The following is an 18,252-nucleotide window of genomic DNA, read 5'->3' on the forward strand; positions in this document are numbered from 1 at the left end:
ACGAATAGAAGCAAACTCCACTGTAGTCCCTGTGGATGTTTAAGTCTCAGCTCAACAACATGTAGAGGAATTTCTGTTCAGATGTTTCTGCATCGTTCTGTATTATCAGGATGCTTGTGTCCAACATAAAAAGCAAGCCTTAAACCACAAACTGTTGTTTTACTCACAGGTTTTTAAACTGTTTTTTGATGGAACATTATATTTTACCTCACTTCTAAAAAACACATTAGAAGTGGAATTGGGAAGTGAAGCCCGACTTAAAAATCTGTATTTCTAAAGACAGTTTCAGCTCTTTGCTGTGTTTCATCCCGCCTCCTCTCCCTCCTCTCCTGTCAGTCTCAACATGTGCTTCAATAAAGGCAATAAAAGCCAGAAAAAAAACCTTAAAAAACAAAAAAGAAGCCTCTGACTATCGATAAGCATCAGGATGCACACAGTGATTTTTCAATAGTTAATGTTGTTTTTCTTGGGGTGGAAAGTCTCAAAAAAACTTTCACTACTGTCTCCAAACTTTCTGCCTGCACCTGGAAGTGTTACACACAGTCGAGTCCACACAAGTGCCCGAACATCAGGCTGGTGCGTCATTTTAGGATTTAGTCATGAAGGTGCACCTGATCCACCAGAAGCAGCAGAATTTTTTTCTTTTTACTCAAGGACACCTCAGCAGAGACGGACTGCAGCAGAGATCAACACTGCTGCACTATAAAACAGCGCTGACCAGTATGACTCATTTTATTATACTCTTTAACATCTGTAATGGACACTCCTGTTGCTCCAAATACATTATCACAAACTAAACAACTTCTGGATTAAATTATTTCTTAATTTTCTGTAGCAAATGTTGGGGAAGCTTAGTGTGCTACCTTTTTAATCATCGATAATCATTTACACTTAGCATCTACTTCTTCTTCTTATATGTCTGCTTTAGCTGCAATGATTAGGTGAAATATTGATAAGTAAATTGACAGAAAAGTATTTGTTTGTTATTTTTTCAAAGCAAAAAAAGGCGAAAATTCACTGGTTCCAGTCACTAATCTGGGGATAGCTGCTTGTTTTCTTTCTTTTTGGACTGTTGGTCAAACAAAACAAGAAATTTGCTCGGGCTTTGGGACATTTTTCACTATTTTCTAACATTTAATGGGCCATACATTTAATCTACAGTGAATAAAACCATTAGTTGCAGCTCTAATATCTTCCAAGCATTAAATTCTACTTGTTTTCCTATGAGTTGTTTGTTATTTAATTAATTCGTATGTTTAATATTGAAGCACAAATGTTCAGCTTTTGTTCAATGGCTCAGTTTCTTATTTTGATTTATTTGTTTTTTAAGCTGCTGCAAACAGAAATGACTTGGTCCTGCTGAGACGAGGTTTTGCATACCTGCGTTGTGTATTTGGTTTCTGAGTATTTAGCTTTTGCTGGTCTTCTACATCCGGCATGTCTACGTGTTGTATTTACAGGATATTTTTACTGCGAAAAAAAAGTGACATATTCTAATAAACATCTTGAGATAAGTAAGTTAGACTTGAGATGTCCTCACAAGTAGAGAGCCACAAACTGACTTGTGAGGTCAACTGACTTATGAGGACATTTTATATATGTGTATGTGTGTGTGTGTGTGTGTGTGTGTGTGTGTGTGGCTACATTACCCTTGGCTAATTGGCTCACTATACAGACCTTAATACATCAGCATAATAATATTTGCGTATACACAATTTACAGTGTCAGTGTTAACTCATTAAGGCATATTGTATCCTTACATGACATAAATAACTGTTTACATATAATACAAATAAGTAGGCGCTGTGTCATTAAAGGTTAATTCCAGTCAAAACCAGCTTCTTCTCCAGACTAAGAGCTTAAGTCAGATTTTAAAAAAGACTCACAAAACACCTGGATGTTTGTTTTTTTTATTAAATTAGCTATTTTGTTATTTTAAGAACAGTACTGAATATTTTTTATAGATTTTATGGACTGATAAAGTCACTGTAGCTGTAATTGTGATGTTTTCTTATTACAGTAGTGACTAGCATGTAGCACAGTAGCTAGTTTATCATCCGCCAAACACTCAGGGCCTTTAAATGCCAGATAAATATGATCAATCATACAAAGGAGCTGCTGAGGGTGAATATTTACTTGCAACATGATACAAAGATTCACTCTCTGATGCTGTTGGAAAGTGATGCTAGCACAAAATGCTGATTAGTAAATATGAGGCAACAGTTTTTTGGTGATGCAGCATGAGACATTGGATATGTGACGCGATACCTCGGAGTTCTGGGTTGTTATTATTTCAGTGTAATGCTGGATTCACTGAGAGCAACATTCGTTTATGGCCTTCAGCCACCAGCAGTGAGAGTGATGATTTTCACGCCTTCACTTCACAGATTTTCTTGTCTGGTTCTGTCACTTACATAATGACACGTCTTTTCCAGCTGTCTGCCTTCAAACACGTTGGCGTTCCCAACTAAACCACCCAAAAATCGATTCAGCCTGGTGGAGACGTTCCTGTCATGAAAACACAGTCTGTTTCTTTTCTCCACTGTGATAAAAACTGAATCGATTTGCGACAAAGACGCAGCGACAAAGTGTTTTTTTAATCTCTCATGTGTTGAGGCGGCAAAGAATCACAAAGGGCTTCAAAACATCTTCAAGTCAAGGACGAAGCTGATTACTGACTAACAAATCAGGTAAGAGGAGCTCTTGGGCTGCTGATGCAATGCTTTCTGGGTAATGTGTGTCACCCACTCAACATATCAGCTCTCAGTCTCCTTCCTCTCACCGTATCTTATTGTATTTCCTTATAGAACTTGTCTATTTTTATTGTGCACCTTTGTCCTTTTGGTGAATTAAAGCCAATCATGCTGTTGCACTCAGAGGAAAAACAATCAGCTCAATATTTCCAAATGTCAGATATCACGGCTGCAATAGGCCCCAGTCAGACAGAGCACGTTTTAGCAGCCTGGGGCAGCTTGTATTCAGTTAGAGTGTTCAGTTACTGAGTACCTCACGTTTTTTGCAGGACCGACCTGAACGCCTCCAGTTGACAAAACTTGAACTCTGACATCATTAGAGTTTTTTCCCATTGTCCAATTAGATGAATTATAGATGTGGGCCTTGTAGACGCGATGACAAGTAGTAGCTTACAGTGTTTAGCTAATGTTAGCTCACTTATATCATCACCCCACTAGGCAAGCTGCAGGACATATCTGAACAAACTGCAGCCTCAACTACTTTCTAACGTTTTACCAAGCATAATTAGGCCTGACAATTGACAGCAGATTGTCAAACTGTTCCGACTTATCCTAACATAAGCCTCGAATCGGATCAGTTGTTGCTACTCCCTGTGATGCCTCCTCTTTCTATACGTTTCCCTGTGTCTAGTCCATTTTTATGTAGATTTAAAGGTATAAATCTGTGAATCCACTTTACAGCAACATCACAGTTAAGCTAAGGACATGTGACTCAGTGGTTGCCTTGCGACAATTTAAAAAAAGACGCAGCAAGATGCAAAAAGTGCTGTTTGATTGGGCAGGCTTTAACCTGCAAATGTTGTCCCATTGGGTCCTTAAGCAATTTTTGACCACAAAGGGGGGCTAAATTGTGTGACTTCTACGACCTTTTCATCACTTTTTAAAAAACCAAGCCTTGCAATAAATCAAGCTATTTGCCAGCCATGTGCTTCCCAGTTAATGTGCAGAAGAATATTTTTTACTCTGGCTGCAATTTTCTGGATTGACAGAGTCAGTGAGCAGCAGTTTGTTCAGCCAACAGAGCACACAAACATGAATAATGTGCATGTGTTTGTAGACTTGTAGCTCGTCTTTGTGCAGTGTTGTTTAGTTAGAGATCAACTAACTCTGGATTTTTGAGGCCAACACAGTTATTGATATTTGACGGCTTAAAAATCTGACAATGTATCTGTCAGCCTGTAGTTATAGTTGTGTTTATATTAGTTTCATGGTTTTCTTTACATAAAATATCTTTCCAACACACTCTGACATGCAAGTCATTCCACGATGATGTTACATGTACAGAACTTAGCACATGGCATCATTTGGCGAGATTTTGAACAGGCCGTCGCTGCTTTTTATTTAAAGGTCCAGTGTGTAGGATTTAGTGGCATCTAGCAGTGAGGTGGCGAAACTGAAACTTCTGCCATGTGCCAAGAGTCTAAGACAACTACCTTGGCTGATGCAAAAAAGTAAAAACACAGATGTGCCTATCTAGAGCCAGTTTTTGTTTTTGTTTTTTTCGTTCTGGACTGCTTTAGAAACAACATGGCAGACTCCATGGAAGAGGACCCACTCCATTGTAGATACAAACTACTCATTCTAAGGTAACATAAACACAATGATTCTTATTTTCAGGAGATTATAAAGTAATGAAAACATAGTTATGAATATATAAATCGTGCACACTGGACCTTTCAAAATATTGTTACCATTGCAGTATACAAAAATGTCTCCTGCTGACGTGAGCCAAGGGGACAAGTTGAAAAAGTTGAGCCATCATGAACTCGGAGTGCAGCAGCAACTGCTCGCTGTCTGAGAGTACTTTTGGGGCCACTGCTGAGATATCAAGATTAATATTTAATTCATTTAAATAATAATTTTACAAGAAACAGATGTAATGTTTTAAGAAAAATTCTTTTTAAAGATTGAAGTCATAACATTAAGAGAGTAGAGTTGTACCATTACAGGGGAAGAAGTAATGATACTATGAGAACAATGTCAGAGTATTAAAATGAAAACACTTCCTGTAGCACCAAATGAGAACCTTTTACAGATGTAAAGATCAGCTGTAAAGTCTGTGTACAGACAGAGAAACAAAATAATGAGCTAAAAGCTGCGTAAAGCTGCAGAGTTTCAGGCTGACACTCAGCAGTTTGTTTACATCACACAGAGTAATTTTAATCCATCAAACATACTGCCTAACGCAGTTTCAAATTGAACATCCCTTTTATCTCTTATTTAGTTTCCTGCAGGTTGGTGAGTGGAAGTGGTGACACCGTTTCAAGATTATTTCATACTTTATCTTCTTTACTGTTATCATCCACGTATTGCTGATGCAGGTGGTGAGTGTAAATGTCTCACTAGAGTGAAATATTACTTTAAAAGAATGTTGCCTCAGTTTGTGTGAGAGCTAGCATCACACTTTCCACAGTACTTTACTTTAACAGTCCAGTAATGACACTCTCCATCAAATGACTGTGATGTCTAATCGATTTACAGTGATATTCTCAGCAGCATGACAAGTCAGATATTATTCCTTGCAATTGCGGTTTGAAATATGGCTACGTTTAAATGCTGAACATCAATCAGTGCATGACTTCATAAATTAAGTGTTTATTTCTGCAGTGGCGACGACCTCCAGGGCTGTCGAACACAATGTGCTTTATATTGTAAAAGCATTGTTTACTGATTAATATACTATGATTTATATTGGAACTGTAATCTTTGATAAACAACCATTCACCTCCGAATGTGCTCTTTTCCACACTAACATACTGTAAGCTTACCTCTCTTCTTCTACAGGATCGAGCCCTCTTTTGTTAAGTAATACATCCTTTATGATTGGTTAGAATTAGTATCTCATAAACTGGTTCATCCCAAAACGCTGGGAGAAAGCCCTCCCGCAGAGAGCCTTGTGCTCAACATGTGCTTCTCCTGTCGGCACAAATGGGGGGGACCTGCATCGTGTTTGCATCCCCATTTTGCAACTCACTCAGAGGAAGGCAGGTTGCAGAGTGAAAGTAAAGAACAGCTAGTTGTCTCCATGTGCAGCAGCTGAAGGAGCAGAAGAGGACGAAGCAGCAGGAGGCGGAGGATTCCTGCTTGGTCCTGGTTCTGATTTGAAGTCCCTGCTTGGACCTGGCTGTGTGTTATTCCTCGTCTTTGCGTGTTCCACCAAAAACTCCTCACCTCCATCCTCACCCTCCCCTCCTCCTACTGCCTCTCCAGTTGCCAGCTGCTTCATCCTCAGGTTGATAGAGCCATAAGTCCTCTTGGGTCGAACAAACGCCGCCCTGCGACGGTACATCTCGCCCCGGCAGATGGACACCATGAGCAGCACGGACAGGAACATCCCCCCCAGAGTCAGCAGGCCAAGGCCCGCAATGATGCACTTGTCCAGGTGGGAGCCCAGCTGGGCGTAGTACATCTCCAGCTTCTCCATCTGTCGGGCTGACACGGAGTCTGGGTCGACTTTGGCCTCTCTGGGGATGGTGTAGGCGATGACCACTAGGACGATCCCACTCACCAGGAACACCAGGGCAAAGATAAAACCGTAGTCCGCGGAGTGGTCATCAGCAGGGTTGAACTCGGCGAAGTCCTGGCCTTCCTCCTGCCCTCCACCTCCTTCCTCCTCATCATACGATCGCGGAGAGAGTTCCTGATGCTGCTGCTCCCCCTGAAAGGAAGAAAGAAAGAACGCAAGGTAAAGAGGAAAGTGAAAAAAGGATAAATGAGAGCAGCATAATGAGCAAGAATAAATTCATAATTAACAAAGAGGAACACAGAGAAAAGCACAAGCACAAAAACATGGAGATTTTAGTCACATTTATAATATTAATAAGTAATCTCAGTGAAGCAGCATCAGGCCAACAATCTGGTCCACAGTGGCTGCCACAATTATAAAGCATGGAAATTTAAAAACAAAAGACAACTTAAATTTAAAAGTGCAACAAAATTATCTCACACAAAATAAATCATACCAGAAATTAAATATTCAGCAAAAGGTTTTTAATGTCTTTACAAGCATATCATGTTTTCTGTAAATGTTAATCTCTGGTTACACAATGAGTTAATCTCTCATTGTGTAACCAGACTCTTCAGTGCGTTTCCACTAAAACAGTGAATTCCTGACGTGTAATGACTTCCCCGTGTAACCTTTTATGTGGTCCTGTTTGGTTGTAATTCACCACTTTGGTGGAGTAAAGACTGATCGATATGGGGCTTGAGGGCTTGAGGCTTTTCAGCGAAACGTTAGCTCCACAATCTGCTGCTGTCCTGGTTTATCCTGTCCATCATGCTTTGTTTAACTTGGGATTCAGTTTAAGCTCGTATTTAGGATTCTGGATGGCTAGCGGTGCAGAGTCAGGGTGAAAGCACTGTTTCAAATATTCAGTCATGTTTTCTTCGTATGAAAAAAGTCTACATTACATGTTCACAAAAACATATAAATGCTCTACAGCAATGTCTTTGTGAAAAATTGACATTTATGTGGTGACCAAGTGTGAATTACTGTGAACCTAATGCATTAAAACTGATATGAATGATATTATGGTGCAAACCAATAATAATGTCAGTGACAGCGATGTCATCAAGAGATCTGATACAGGAAAGTAGGTTTATGGGGCATCGAAGGCATCTTCATTGTTGCTTTCCCAGTGGTGGAAGAAGTACTCAGCTCTTTGTTTTTATGTAAGGCGGGAGACAGAGATGGGATGACATGCAGCACAGGGCCCTTGGTGGGACTCAAACCTGAGCCACTGCAGTAAGGAATATCACCATGCACAACACCAACCTATCACCATGTACAAAGAAATGTGTATCTACTTATGGATGAGAGGCTTGGGACCAGGCCCCACGGAAGTGCACTGGGCTTTAAAGCCAATTTTTGTAGTAGCCAAACAATCAAATTACAACTTTTGAGTCCATCACATGATGCCTTTGGGTTTTCTCCCATTGACTTACATGGAAAAAGAGATGTCTGTAAATCAGTAGATACATTTTTTTGAGTGTTACATCCACCGCAAAATGACTTGCTTCACTATCAGGATTTAATCCATCCAGTCTGACAACAACTGAAAAGTCTAAGAAGACCCACATGATTGAATAATTGTATCCTCAGTCAAGTTAGCAGAGGTCCAAACCAGAAGTAGCCAGCTCAGCCAGTGGAAGTCTCTAGTGCGCCTGCTCTACGGGCCACACAGCGTGGGAGCAGTGCCGATCATGTGGGTAATTCTATACGCTGCAGTTGAATGTTTTTGGCTTCATCCGCCGCTGTGCAACTATCATTGGTATGAACAGGGTCCTGCTGTGTAAACCTTGATGGCGTCCTCCGCCTAGCAGTAGACGCACACTTCCCTCTACGCGGTGACAGAGTTGGCAGGAGTGGTTAGGTGTCTTTTTTTTCCCATGATTTTTGGTGTCAGTGAAGGAGATATGGATTTTATGCCGTGCTGTGTATATTGTATGTACTGGTGTTGTGACTATTGTCTGTAAAGCAAATGGCCCCTAAGAGACATTAATTTTTTTCAAAACTTGACAGGAAATAGTTCCTGCATGAAACTGCTCACAACAAGATCTGCGGACTATCTTGAATAACCAGGTCGTGATTTCTGCAAAGAGACATTGCTGTTGAGTTTTTCAGATCTATTTTTGATGCTTTGAGCACCACGAGCCAAATGCTATCTAGTATCTTCACGAAAAGTCAGACATCTCTACAGGCGACATCTCCAACACTCGGACACTCACACCAAAACAATCTAGACTGCCAAATAGCTCCACAGGTAGGAGTTAAAATGTCTATTTTTGATTATGGGGTGAAGTGACCCTTTAGGTAAAGTAGCAGAACACTTTTACCACTGTTAAATCAGAGAATAAAACAGCCTTCTAACGTATGTTACTGCTGTTATTACATACCTGTTACATGTTGCATTACCTGTAGTTTCAAATAGGCTAGTTTTTTAAAAGTAATTTTATATACAGTCAATAACAGGCATCATATAACATTTGAATACAGATTACAGTAAAAATATAACTGAGCAATTTTACTTTTATTTTTATACAATTTTATTTTTTCAATTTTTCAGCATTTTACACATTTTGATCTGCTTTTATTGGTTGTTATTTTAACAGTCCATTTTTTTAAATTTGTTTTACATGTGTTTTAAATGTGAATCCTGTATTGTTGAGTCTTGTCAAAGCAGAATATCTGTCACTGTTGGGACAGATAATAAAGTTTATCTATCTCTCTATTTGTTTGTGTAGAATTATCTCATTTAGAAATGCAGGAAATATTTGGTTAGTCTTTCAAATACGACATTTGTGAATAACATATGTTGCCAAAATAATTAAATTATTAATCCCAAACTCTGCTTTCTTGCCCTCATGCAGCGTTACCAGTTTCAAATGTTAAAATGGCAGTTAATATGTTGACCAAGCTCATTTTGATGTGTCCTGTTAGCCGCTTAGCTAGTTAACATTAGTTGTCAAAAACAACTATTTTCTGTATTTTTTTGTGTCATGTTATTAAAATTACAGTGGTTGGTATCCCAACTAGATTTTAAAACCAACACGTTTTTAAACCGTACATGTGTTGTACAGATATCTAGCTAAAGTGTGTACTTGTCGCTAGCTGCTAACGTTAGCTACTTAGCTAGCTCCTTCATTGAAACATAGGTTGCGTTACGTCAGATTTAAACGTTGGTGGGTTCAAACGGTTTATCGGCGGCCATTTTATCATTCGAGGCAGACTACAGACATTATTATTATTATTATGTGAGATCACAAAAATACCAATAAATCCAACCATGTGCTGTCAAACTGCGGGACTTGACTCACCTTGCTGTTGCCTGACGTTGATGGCGGACATGCTGCGGACACAGTCGCCCCCTGCTGGTGGTGCTCGTGCTCCTCGTCCTGCTGGTACGAGGCGTTCTCGAAGCCCCGGGCGGCGCAGCACGCTGTAGCCGCTGTCCAGGGCACTGAGGCCGGCGTCGGAGACAAACCTCGCTGGCCTCCTCCGCCCCGCAGCTCCCGGAGCTCTACGGCGTTAAAAGAGGACTCCATCGGTGTCTGCTGGATGTGCTCATGTCTTCACCATCCCTCCGCTCGGCGTTATCATCACTGAACAAAGACAAAGTAATGATTGAAGCGAGCAGAGATAACGCATAATATTCATGCATATGCATAATAGCCTGAAATAATATTCCTTTAAGGGCATGTGGTGATCAATATATTGAGGTATTTTATGTCATATTTAAGGCATCACTCTTTAAACATTAATACTGGAGATTGCATCCACATATTAGTAACCTGCAGACTTTCAGTTTATAAACAGTGCAAGCAGGCTACTCCTATAATATTTCCCTGGGTTATAGTAACCTAATTTAGGTTAGGGACTGTTGTTACTTATGAAGGGGGCAGGGGGTGGTGCAAAAAGGGTGTGACAAGTCAAATATTTTTAAGCACTAGGTAGGGGCTTATGTTTTATATTTTGGCTTAGAGGAGGGGCATACAAATTTAAATGGTTGTATTTATTTTACCAGCACAGGTTTGAAAGGCGTGTTCTCACCATTATCACCATTTACGATAGTAAGAAACTGTTAAAACAGAAATCATTATTGGATTTTCAAATTTCCGATGGCTGTTGGACACATAATTTGCGCCAAATGCTTCCCATTTCATTTAAAATTTGGCCAAAAATAAACCTTTTGTACAAACCTACCAGCATGCTCGACACGACAATCGTAGAAAAAACACATCTTTTTTCAATTCCTGGATTTCGTCTTTAACTTTTAATGTTTAACTTTCAAAGGGTAAGTTTTCAAAATCTCTTAACTTTTCCCATTTTCCCAAAGTCACTCAGGGAGTCTCGAGGAAAAATATTTGTCACTTTTGGGAGGGTCGAAAAACAAAACAACAAAAACAAAAAAAGTAACACCCCAGCCACCACCCTCCTCTTATAAGAACAGTCCCTTATATAGTGTTCTACATATAATGTGATAAGGGCTATACAAATAAAGTTATAATTAGTAGTACTGGTGGTAGTGTTACCTTTTTATTTCTGGATTATAAATGTGTTTACAGTGAAATGTTGTACTTTTTACTCCACTACATTTACTTCACGGCTATATTTACTTTTCAGACCAAGATGCAGCACTCAAAACACATGATCAGGTCATAAAGCATGTGCTGAACCCAACAATATCTTAATAAGTTCATAATTTTCATAATTTTTCACTGAAAAAATTGAAAACATTAGATCTCACACCATCAGCAGTCGACCCCATTATTCACTTGTCCCGGAACCGCCAACTCACCAATCCTACTCTATGTCAGTCCTCTGCTCGTTTAGTTCAATGTCACTAACTGATCTCAACACAATGGTGATGCGCATGAAATCCTCCTCTTGCCCTCTGGGTGTGGTCCCTACCAGACTACTGAAGGAGATTATGCCCACTGTTGGTCCCTTCATTTTATCTATTATCAATCACTCTCTGACCTCAGGTGTGGTTCCTGCTTATTTTAAATCTACTCTAATTGAACCTCTGCTCAAAAAACCCAATCTAGACCCATCCATTCTGAACAACTACAGACCAGTCTCAAAGCTCCCTTTTTTATCAAAGATCCTGGAAAAAACTGTATTCAAACAATTAATAAATCATCTATCAGTCAATAACTTAATCGAAAAATTCCAGTCCGGCTTTCGATCACTTCATAGCACAGAATCAGCTCTCCTTACAGTTTGCAATGATCTGCTGTTGACTCAGGATGCCGGCGAGTGTTCCATTTTAGTTCTTTTGGACCTTAGCGCAGCATTTGACACGGTAGACCATGACATTTTAATTGACAGGTTAGAGAAGTGGGCAGGAATCACTGACGTGGCCCTGAATTGGTTCAGGTCTTACCTTTTTAACAGATACTCTTAAGCATCTATAGCTGGCTCTGTTTCTTCCCCCACTAATGTCTCCTATGGTGTCCCCCAGGGGTCGATCCTGGGCCCTATTACCTTTTCCATTTACATGCTCCCTCTAGGTGACATCATCCGTAAATACAACGTCCATTTTCATTGTTATGCAGACAACACACAGTTGTACATCCCAATCAAGCCCGGCGATCAGTCTAATATAGCAGCCCTCCACAACTGTATCACAGAAATAAAATACTGGATGTCAAACAATTTTCTCCAACTCAATCAGTCAAAATCCGATGTCATTGTTATAGGTCCATCCACAACAAGAAAACTAATTTTGTAAAGCCTTGGCGATTTAACACCTCTTGTAAAACCCTGAGCCAGAAACCTCGGCGTCATTTTTGACCAGGACTTGAACTTTGAACTTCATGTAAAAAAAAGTGGTCCAGACATGTTTTTATCATTTGAGAAACATAGCCAAAGTCAGGTCTTTTATCTCAGCCACAGATTTGGAGAAACTCATCCATGCTTTTATTTCTTCACACCTCGGCTATTGTAATAGCTTATATACCTGTCTCAGCCAGAAATCACTTCACCATCTACAGTTAGTACAAAATGCTGCAGCTCGGCTTTTAACTAGGTCTAAAAAATGTGACTACATCACCCCTGTTTTAGCATCCCAGTACTGGCTGCCTGTTAATTTTAGGATTGATTTTAAAATTCTTTTATTTGTTTTTAAGGCCAGACTTGGGCTAGCCCCTGCCTATATTTCAGACCTTTTATCCTCACACAAACCAGCTCGCAGTCTGAGATCCGCTGATAAGGCCCTGCTAGCTGTTCCAAGGTCTAGGCTGAAAACAAAAGGCGACAGGGCCTTTGCAATCAGGGCCCCTAGACTCTGGAACGATTTGCCTGAGGAAATCAGGTTTTCAGAGTCTGTTCCTCGTTTTACATCGCTCCTCAAGACACACTTTTACAGGAAGGCTTTTATGAAGTAATGTTTAAGTTGATGTAATGTTTAATTTGTATATATTTTGTGTTGATATTGAGTGTGTGCTGATATTTTATGCTGTAAAGCACTTTGTTATTTATATTGAAAAGTGCTATACAAATAAAGTTATTATTATTATCATTAGTATTATTATTATTATTATTATTGTTATAATTTCCTCTTGACACCATCAATCAGTCGGTAATTACCATAAAACTTCAATAATAGCCCGGGCTTGTATTTGTTTAAATCACTGAAATCAACAGGCCTCTATTTGGGACCGGCCTTTAATTCCTTTCACACAAAACTGTTGTTCAGCAAAAATGAGAAATAAAATCAAATTGTTTATTTAAAACCAGTATGAATATCACTTGTTTAAAGCCTCAGATAATATATCACTAACAACTTGTTCATTTGATCCAGCTCCGACAGACAGCACATCACAGACAGAGAATTACGGCACTCAAGGATTACAGCACCAAGCACACTGACACAACACCACCTGATCCTGTTAAAACAATCCTCACAACTTGGATTAATTTCTATGAAAATCCATTTTGATTCTTTTCATCTAAGGACCCTTACAGACTAAAGGAATACGAATAACTTACAGCGTAATCGAGGAATGGACACATAACTTGAGTCAGCCAACAACATGGTTTTATACATCCGAAGGAACATCTATTTAAAAATAGAACTCCTTGGCAACCAGACCAGGCATCTAATTGAGACAGGCATTTATTTGTCAGAATATTTGGCCACACCAGGCTAGCAAAAGGGACTGGGCGTTTAATTAGGATGCAGCTTTTAACTGAAGTTTTAGGGTACATATGGATAAATAAACCCCTATGAATGGGACCACTATGCACAATGAGTACTTTACTTTTGATTGATGACTTTTTGTTTCCAATGTATATATATTTTTCTCAGTAGGCTACATCTTAACTGATTGGTTTCTGAGATCATGTCAATAAAACCATTAAATTATTACAAATCAAGCAGTCCTGCTGCAACAGAGAGGTTTATCCTGCAGGCCTGGTTCCTCCAGAGAAACACGCACACACATACACACACATCACCTGAATTACCTGCATCTCACCTTGATAGTTATTTATTTCCATTTCTTCTCATCACCACTATTGCTGTCACTTCCTGATGAGTCCTATGGAGAGTTAAAATCAGATCCTAAGTCCTAAACAGATCTGTAACACACACACACACACACACACACACACACACGAGCATGCACACTGCATAAAACCACTAAACACATATATCTTCAACACCATAAGTGATTTATTCTTTTTTTTTTTAAAACAATGAACTCGCAGTCTGTGCATGTTAACACCTCTGAGCTCTGGGTGTGAACCCTGTTCATGCGCATTTCAGGCGCCTATCTGTGTTCAAACAGCGGTTTCACACCCGGCTATTATGATCAGAAGCCCGTGTGAATATTAAAAGCAGGATGACAGCTGAAGTGCACATTACAAAGCTATAATATATCCACTTTACACATTTATAATTTCCAATTTCATTAAATCAAACCTGAGGTGTAATTTCAACCATAAAACGTGACATTTGTGTTTGTTTTTTTAAAATGTATCCTCCCGGAAAATCTTATTTGTGTGTGTCTACAGCCGGTTGATCTCCGGAGAGCTCCAGGCTAAAGTAGCCCACTGACACAGTTCCCGTTTATCAGCACATCAAGCCCCGTGGCCCGCAGAGAAGAGCCTGAGCGCCCGTGGGCAAGGTGTCCGGCCGTCACCACCACCGTGACCTTGTGATGCGCCAAACAGCCCAAAACCTGGACCACTACGGTCCGCCTGTGTGTGTGTGTGTGTGTGTGTGTGTGTGTGTGTGTGTATAGGAGAGATAATATCAGCCGGGACTGATAAGCACCACACCGACTAACACGTTATTCATTATCCCGATCTAACGGCAGATAACCCGGACTGAGAGAGGAGGGAGAGTCCGAGTCAAAGGAGGATCTTATTCTGGGTGAAATTATACAACCGAGCAACATAAGTGCCGATTTCTCCCCGGAGGGAAACACCGGGGATGGATTCAGTATCCAGGCTAGGCAGCATCCACCCCAGCTCCCAGCTCCTCCGAGCTGAATCCGAATTAACACCGCGGATAGCGTCGACCATCTGCAGGAGGGTCGATGAGAGGTGTTTGCGTAAAGCGACCGGGATGACAGCGCGGGGTCTTACCTGGTGCTGAAGCCGCGACCAGGCGGGAATCCAGACGGCTGTGGGGCATCGCATCCGGAGAGATGGATGCTGCTGGATCATGTGTGAGGAGGATGCAGAGGGAGGGAGGGAGGGAGGGAGACAGAGAGAGAGGACCGGGGTGAGACTGACCATGCGCAAAACCAGCCTGTGGTTCTCTCTGCTGGTGTCTGAAGAGCTGGTGGAGTCACAGGAGAGTCACTCAGAGAGGTGTGGTGGAGAAACATTAATATATAAATAAATAGTGCAAGGCAAGTGTGACATCAATCAACACGAAGATAACATTTAAAGGGACAGTTCACCCCAAAATCAAAAATACATCATATTTTCCATCTTACCTGTAGTGGTCTTTATCAGTCTAGGTTGTTTGGTAGTGTTGGACATATCAACCATGTAGATGTCTGCCTTCTCTCAAATATAATGGAACTACTGTAAATCTTCAATTAAAAGCCTGGTTCCTTGTACTAGCCTGGTGTGGCTACACCTTTTGACAAACAAACCAACACATTCTCACTCCAACTTTGTCACATATGACGTCTGGTCATGGACTTTCCACATCCACATACAAGGTGTAAGGTACCCTGGGTGTGTTGGTTTTTGACGTTCTGGGACACTGTGTCAAGTTCTGCCTGTTACATGCATTGTCTTCTTTCAAAGTAAACTTCCGTTTTCACAGGAAATGTAATGTTTACATACAGTCTCTTTCAAAATAAACGCACTAAGTCGGAACAACACGTTTTTTCCCCAACAACAAACACACATGGTTAGGTTTAGGAAAAAAGAACAGGATTTGGAATTAGAATCTTATGGGTTGCAAACACTGCTCTCTTGGGTGAAGGTCAGTGCTGGTTGCCACGTTTCCCTCTGACACTGCCGGGCGCTGAAACTATATCGGCAACCGGACACGTATCATGCTGACGTTAAAGGACACCTTTTATCGTTGATTTCTGATGCCTCAAGTCACTGCCCAAGTGCTAGATTTCGATGACTTGGGAGTGAGACCGTCAACCTAGATTGTTTTGGTGCGAGTTGGAGTGTTGGAGATATAAGCCAGAGAGCCGTCTGCCTCCTCTCAAATATAATGGAACTACCATAAAACTTAAATTAAACGCCTAGTCCCTTGTACTAGCCTGGTGTGGCTACACATTTTGACAAACAAACCAACACGTTCTCACTCTGAAAGTCGTCGAAATCCGGCACTTGGGCAGTGACTTGTGGCATCAGAAACCACAAATAAAGGCAGCCTTTAACGTTGGCATGATCTGCAGCCAGTTGCTGTTATGGTTTAATGGTGCTCGGCGGCATTAGGAGGAAACGTGGCGGGACAAGGACGAAAGTTAAGGTGGCGAAAGTCCGACTCTGGCAGGCAGGAAGGGTGGTGGATGGGTCCAACAAACACAGAATTTCACCTGAGAGAGCGGTGTTCATGTCCTGTATGATTATAAAGCCAAACCCTGTTGTTTTTTCCTAAACCTAACCACATGTCAGTTGTTGAAGGAAAAAAAAAGTCAATTTGTGGTGTTGTACCGACATAGTGCATTTATTTTAAAAGAGCCTGTATGTAAAAGTTAAATTTCCTGTGAAAACAGAAGTGTATTTTGAAGAAGACAATGACTGTAAAAGATGTAACTTTACACAGCGTCCCAGAACATCAGCAACCAACACACCCAGGGTACCTTTCATGTCGTATCTGGACGTGGAAGACTCCATCACCAAATGCCAGTTTGTGACGAGGTCGGGGTTGAGAATGTATTGCCATGACATCACCCACTGATTTGAGGACTGCCATTTAGAAGCCTTGAGGTTGCCATTTTGGCCTGACTGATAAATAGCACTACAGGTAAGAGGAAAAATATAGTTTTGATTTTAGGGGGAACTGTCCCTTTAAGGCAACAGCTGTCTTGTACAAAGCAACTGTTGTGGAAAAGTGCAAATAGATTAGCCTATAATTAAAACAAGGATTTCAATATGCATTGTATAAGCATATTATTATCTCTCTTCTTTTTTTTTTTAAATCGAAAAAGTAAATAACTATAAGTGTCAAATAATCGTGCAGTAAAAAGTACAATATGCACCTGAAGTAGAAGCCTTGATTAGTGTTGACTGGAAATAATTTCATGAAATACATTAAAGGAGGTTAAAGGTTAAATAACAACAAAGTGTGACATCATCTTGTCATGTCTTTTAAAATAATATTTTGCAAATAAAAAAGAAATTTAATTGTTTATCTTTAACACAGGAGGCAAGATTTGTCATTGGAATAAACTTAAACATATTATGCTTTGAATTCCACATTAAACTTTTTGATTTAATCTAATTTAATTTAATTGTGCCCATTGAATCTCCTTCAGATTGTCTAAGATTTTGGAAGATGAACTGAAAAACCTGCTCCGTGCTGGTGTGTGAAAAAAGATTATAATCTTCACAGAGAGCAAGAAACCGTGCCCGTTACCATGGCAACACATATCTAGTGCAGACATGACCAAGCCATCATCAAAAAAACCCATCCATTTTTCATCTCCTCTCATTCCAAAAAAATCTTTTCACCTGAATAAATGATTCTATTTTTAAAAAAATTTTTTTTACAATGTATTTATCAGATCTGCTGCTTTAAAACACTTCTTCTTCTTCCTATTCTTCTTCTTCATCCTCACGGTTTTAATCCGCAGCTGAACACTGTGATGAGGTTCATGACTGCAGCAGCATGAACAACAGTTTGTCTGTTGTCAATACAACACTGTTTGATAGTCATACAGAAAGAAATCCATCATCGAAGGGAACAGATAGTTTCTCCAAAGAACAGAATGCACTGCAGCTACATGGTATGGTGTTGAGTAGATGTTCCTCTCAGGTTCATCATGATGTTAACTTTTTATAGGTCACGCATAGGGTGATAAAAGTCCAGGAAACATTCAAGATGGACACTTTCAATGGGAATGAACATGGGGATTAAAATGGAGATACAGGGGTAATTTGCTGAGACTGTGTTTACCATGTTATATGAAGATAGAAACAAATCTTTTACACATCAACAGCAGACATAATTGTTACGATGGGCAGAACGATTTTTTTCACAGTATGTTTCCTTGAGTTGATGCATGTAAATGAACTGAAGCTTTTGAGTGTTGATACTTTATGTAAAAATTTGGTGTCGGTTTCTGCAGGACTCTCTGGTATAGTGCATACACATTATACAGCTAGTGCTGCCCACCCAACCTGGCCTCATTCTGAGGTTGTTGAATACTGGCGCTTGGGAAGTGACTTCCAGCGCCAAACACTGACTAAGAAATCCATCCTTTCACGTCAGCCTGATACGCAGCCGGTCACCATTATTGTGTAACGGCACCGTCATGGCGAAGAGGGAGCTGAACCAGAAGGCGAAGCTTT

General features: G+C 40.3%; 1 protein-coding gene across 2 annotated transcripts; it reads right to left on the minus strand.

The window, feature by feature from the left end:
* Positions 1 to 3,872: 3,872 nt before the first annotated feature.
* Positions 3,873 to 14,932, minus strand: tmem74b (transmembrane protein 74B). 2 transcript variants are annotated; one of them, XM_050037722.1, is made up of 4 exons: positions 14,848 to 14,894; positions 13,734 to 13,796; positions 9,570 to 9,854; positions 3,873 to 6,411 (listed from the first exon to the last, which is right to left on the minus strand). In XM_050037722.1, exons 3-4 carry the CDS (start codon positions 9,795 to 9,797, stop codon positions 5,767 to 5,769), a joined length of 873 nt encoding a protein of 290 aa, XP_049893679.1. In that variant the 5' UTR covers positions 9,798 to 9,854; positions 13,734 to 13,796; positions 14,848 to 14,894; the 3' UTR covers positions 3,873 to 5,766. The 2 variants fall into 2 exon arrangements, with proteins under 2 accessions (XP_049893679.1, XP_049893678.1); XM_050037721.1 differs by lacking the exon at positions 13,734 to 13,796 and having other exon boundaries at positions 14,848 to 14,932.
* Positions 14,933 to 18,252: the final 3,320 nt, after the last annotated feature.

Source organism: Epinephelus moara, chromosome 24 (assembly GCF_006386435.1).
Source record: "Epinephelus moara isolate mb chromosome 24, YSFRI_EMoa_1.0, whole genome shotgun sequence".
Taxonomy (NCBI): Eukaryota; Metazoa; Chordata; class Actinopteri; order Perciformes; family Serranidae; genus Epinephelus; species Epinephelus moara.

What these genes read in the sequence shown, in the direction of transcription:
- tmem74b (XM_050037721.1), bottom strand. Translation starts at nt 9,797, where the DNA reads ATGGAGTCCTCTTTTAACGCCGTAGAGCTCCGGGAGCTGCGGGGCGGA. An exon ending in CAACGTCAGGCAACAGCAAG is followed by an intron (nt 6,412 to 9,569) that starts GTGAGTCAAGTC and finishes TCTTCCTTTCAG; the next exon opens with GGGGAGCAGCAGCATCAGGA.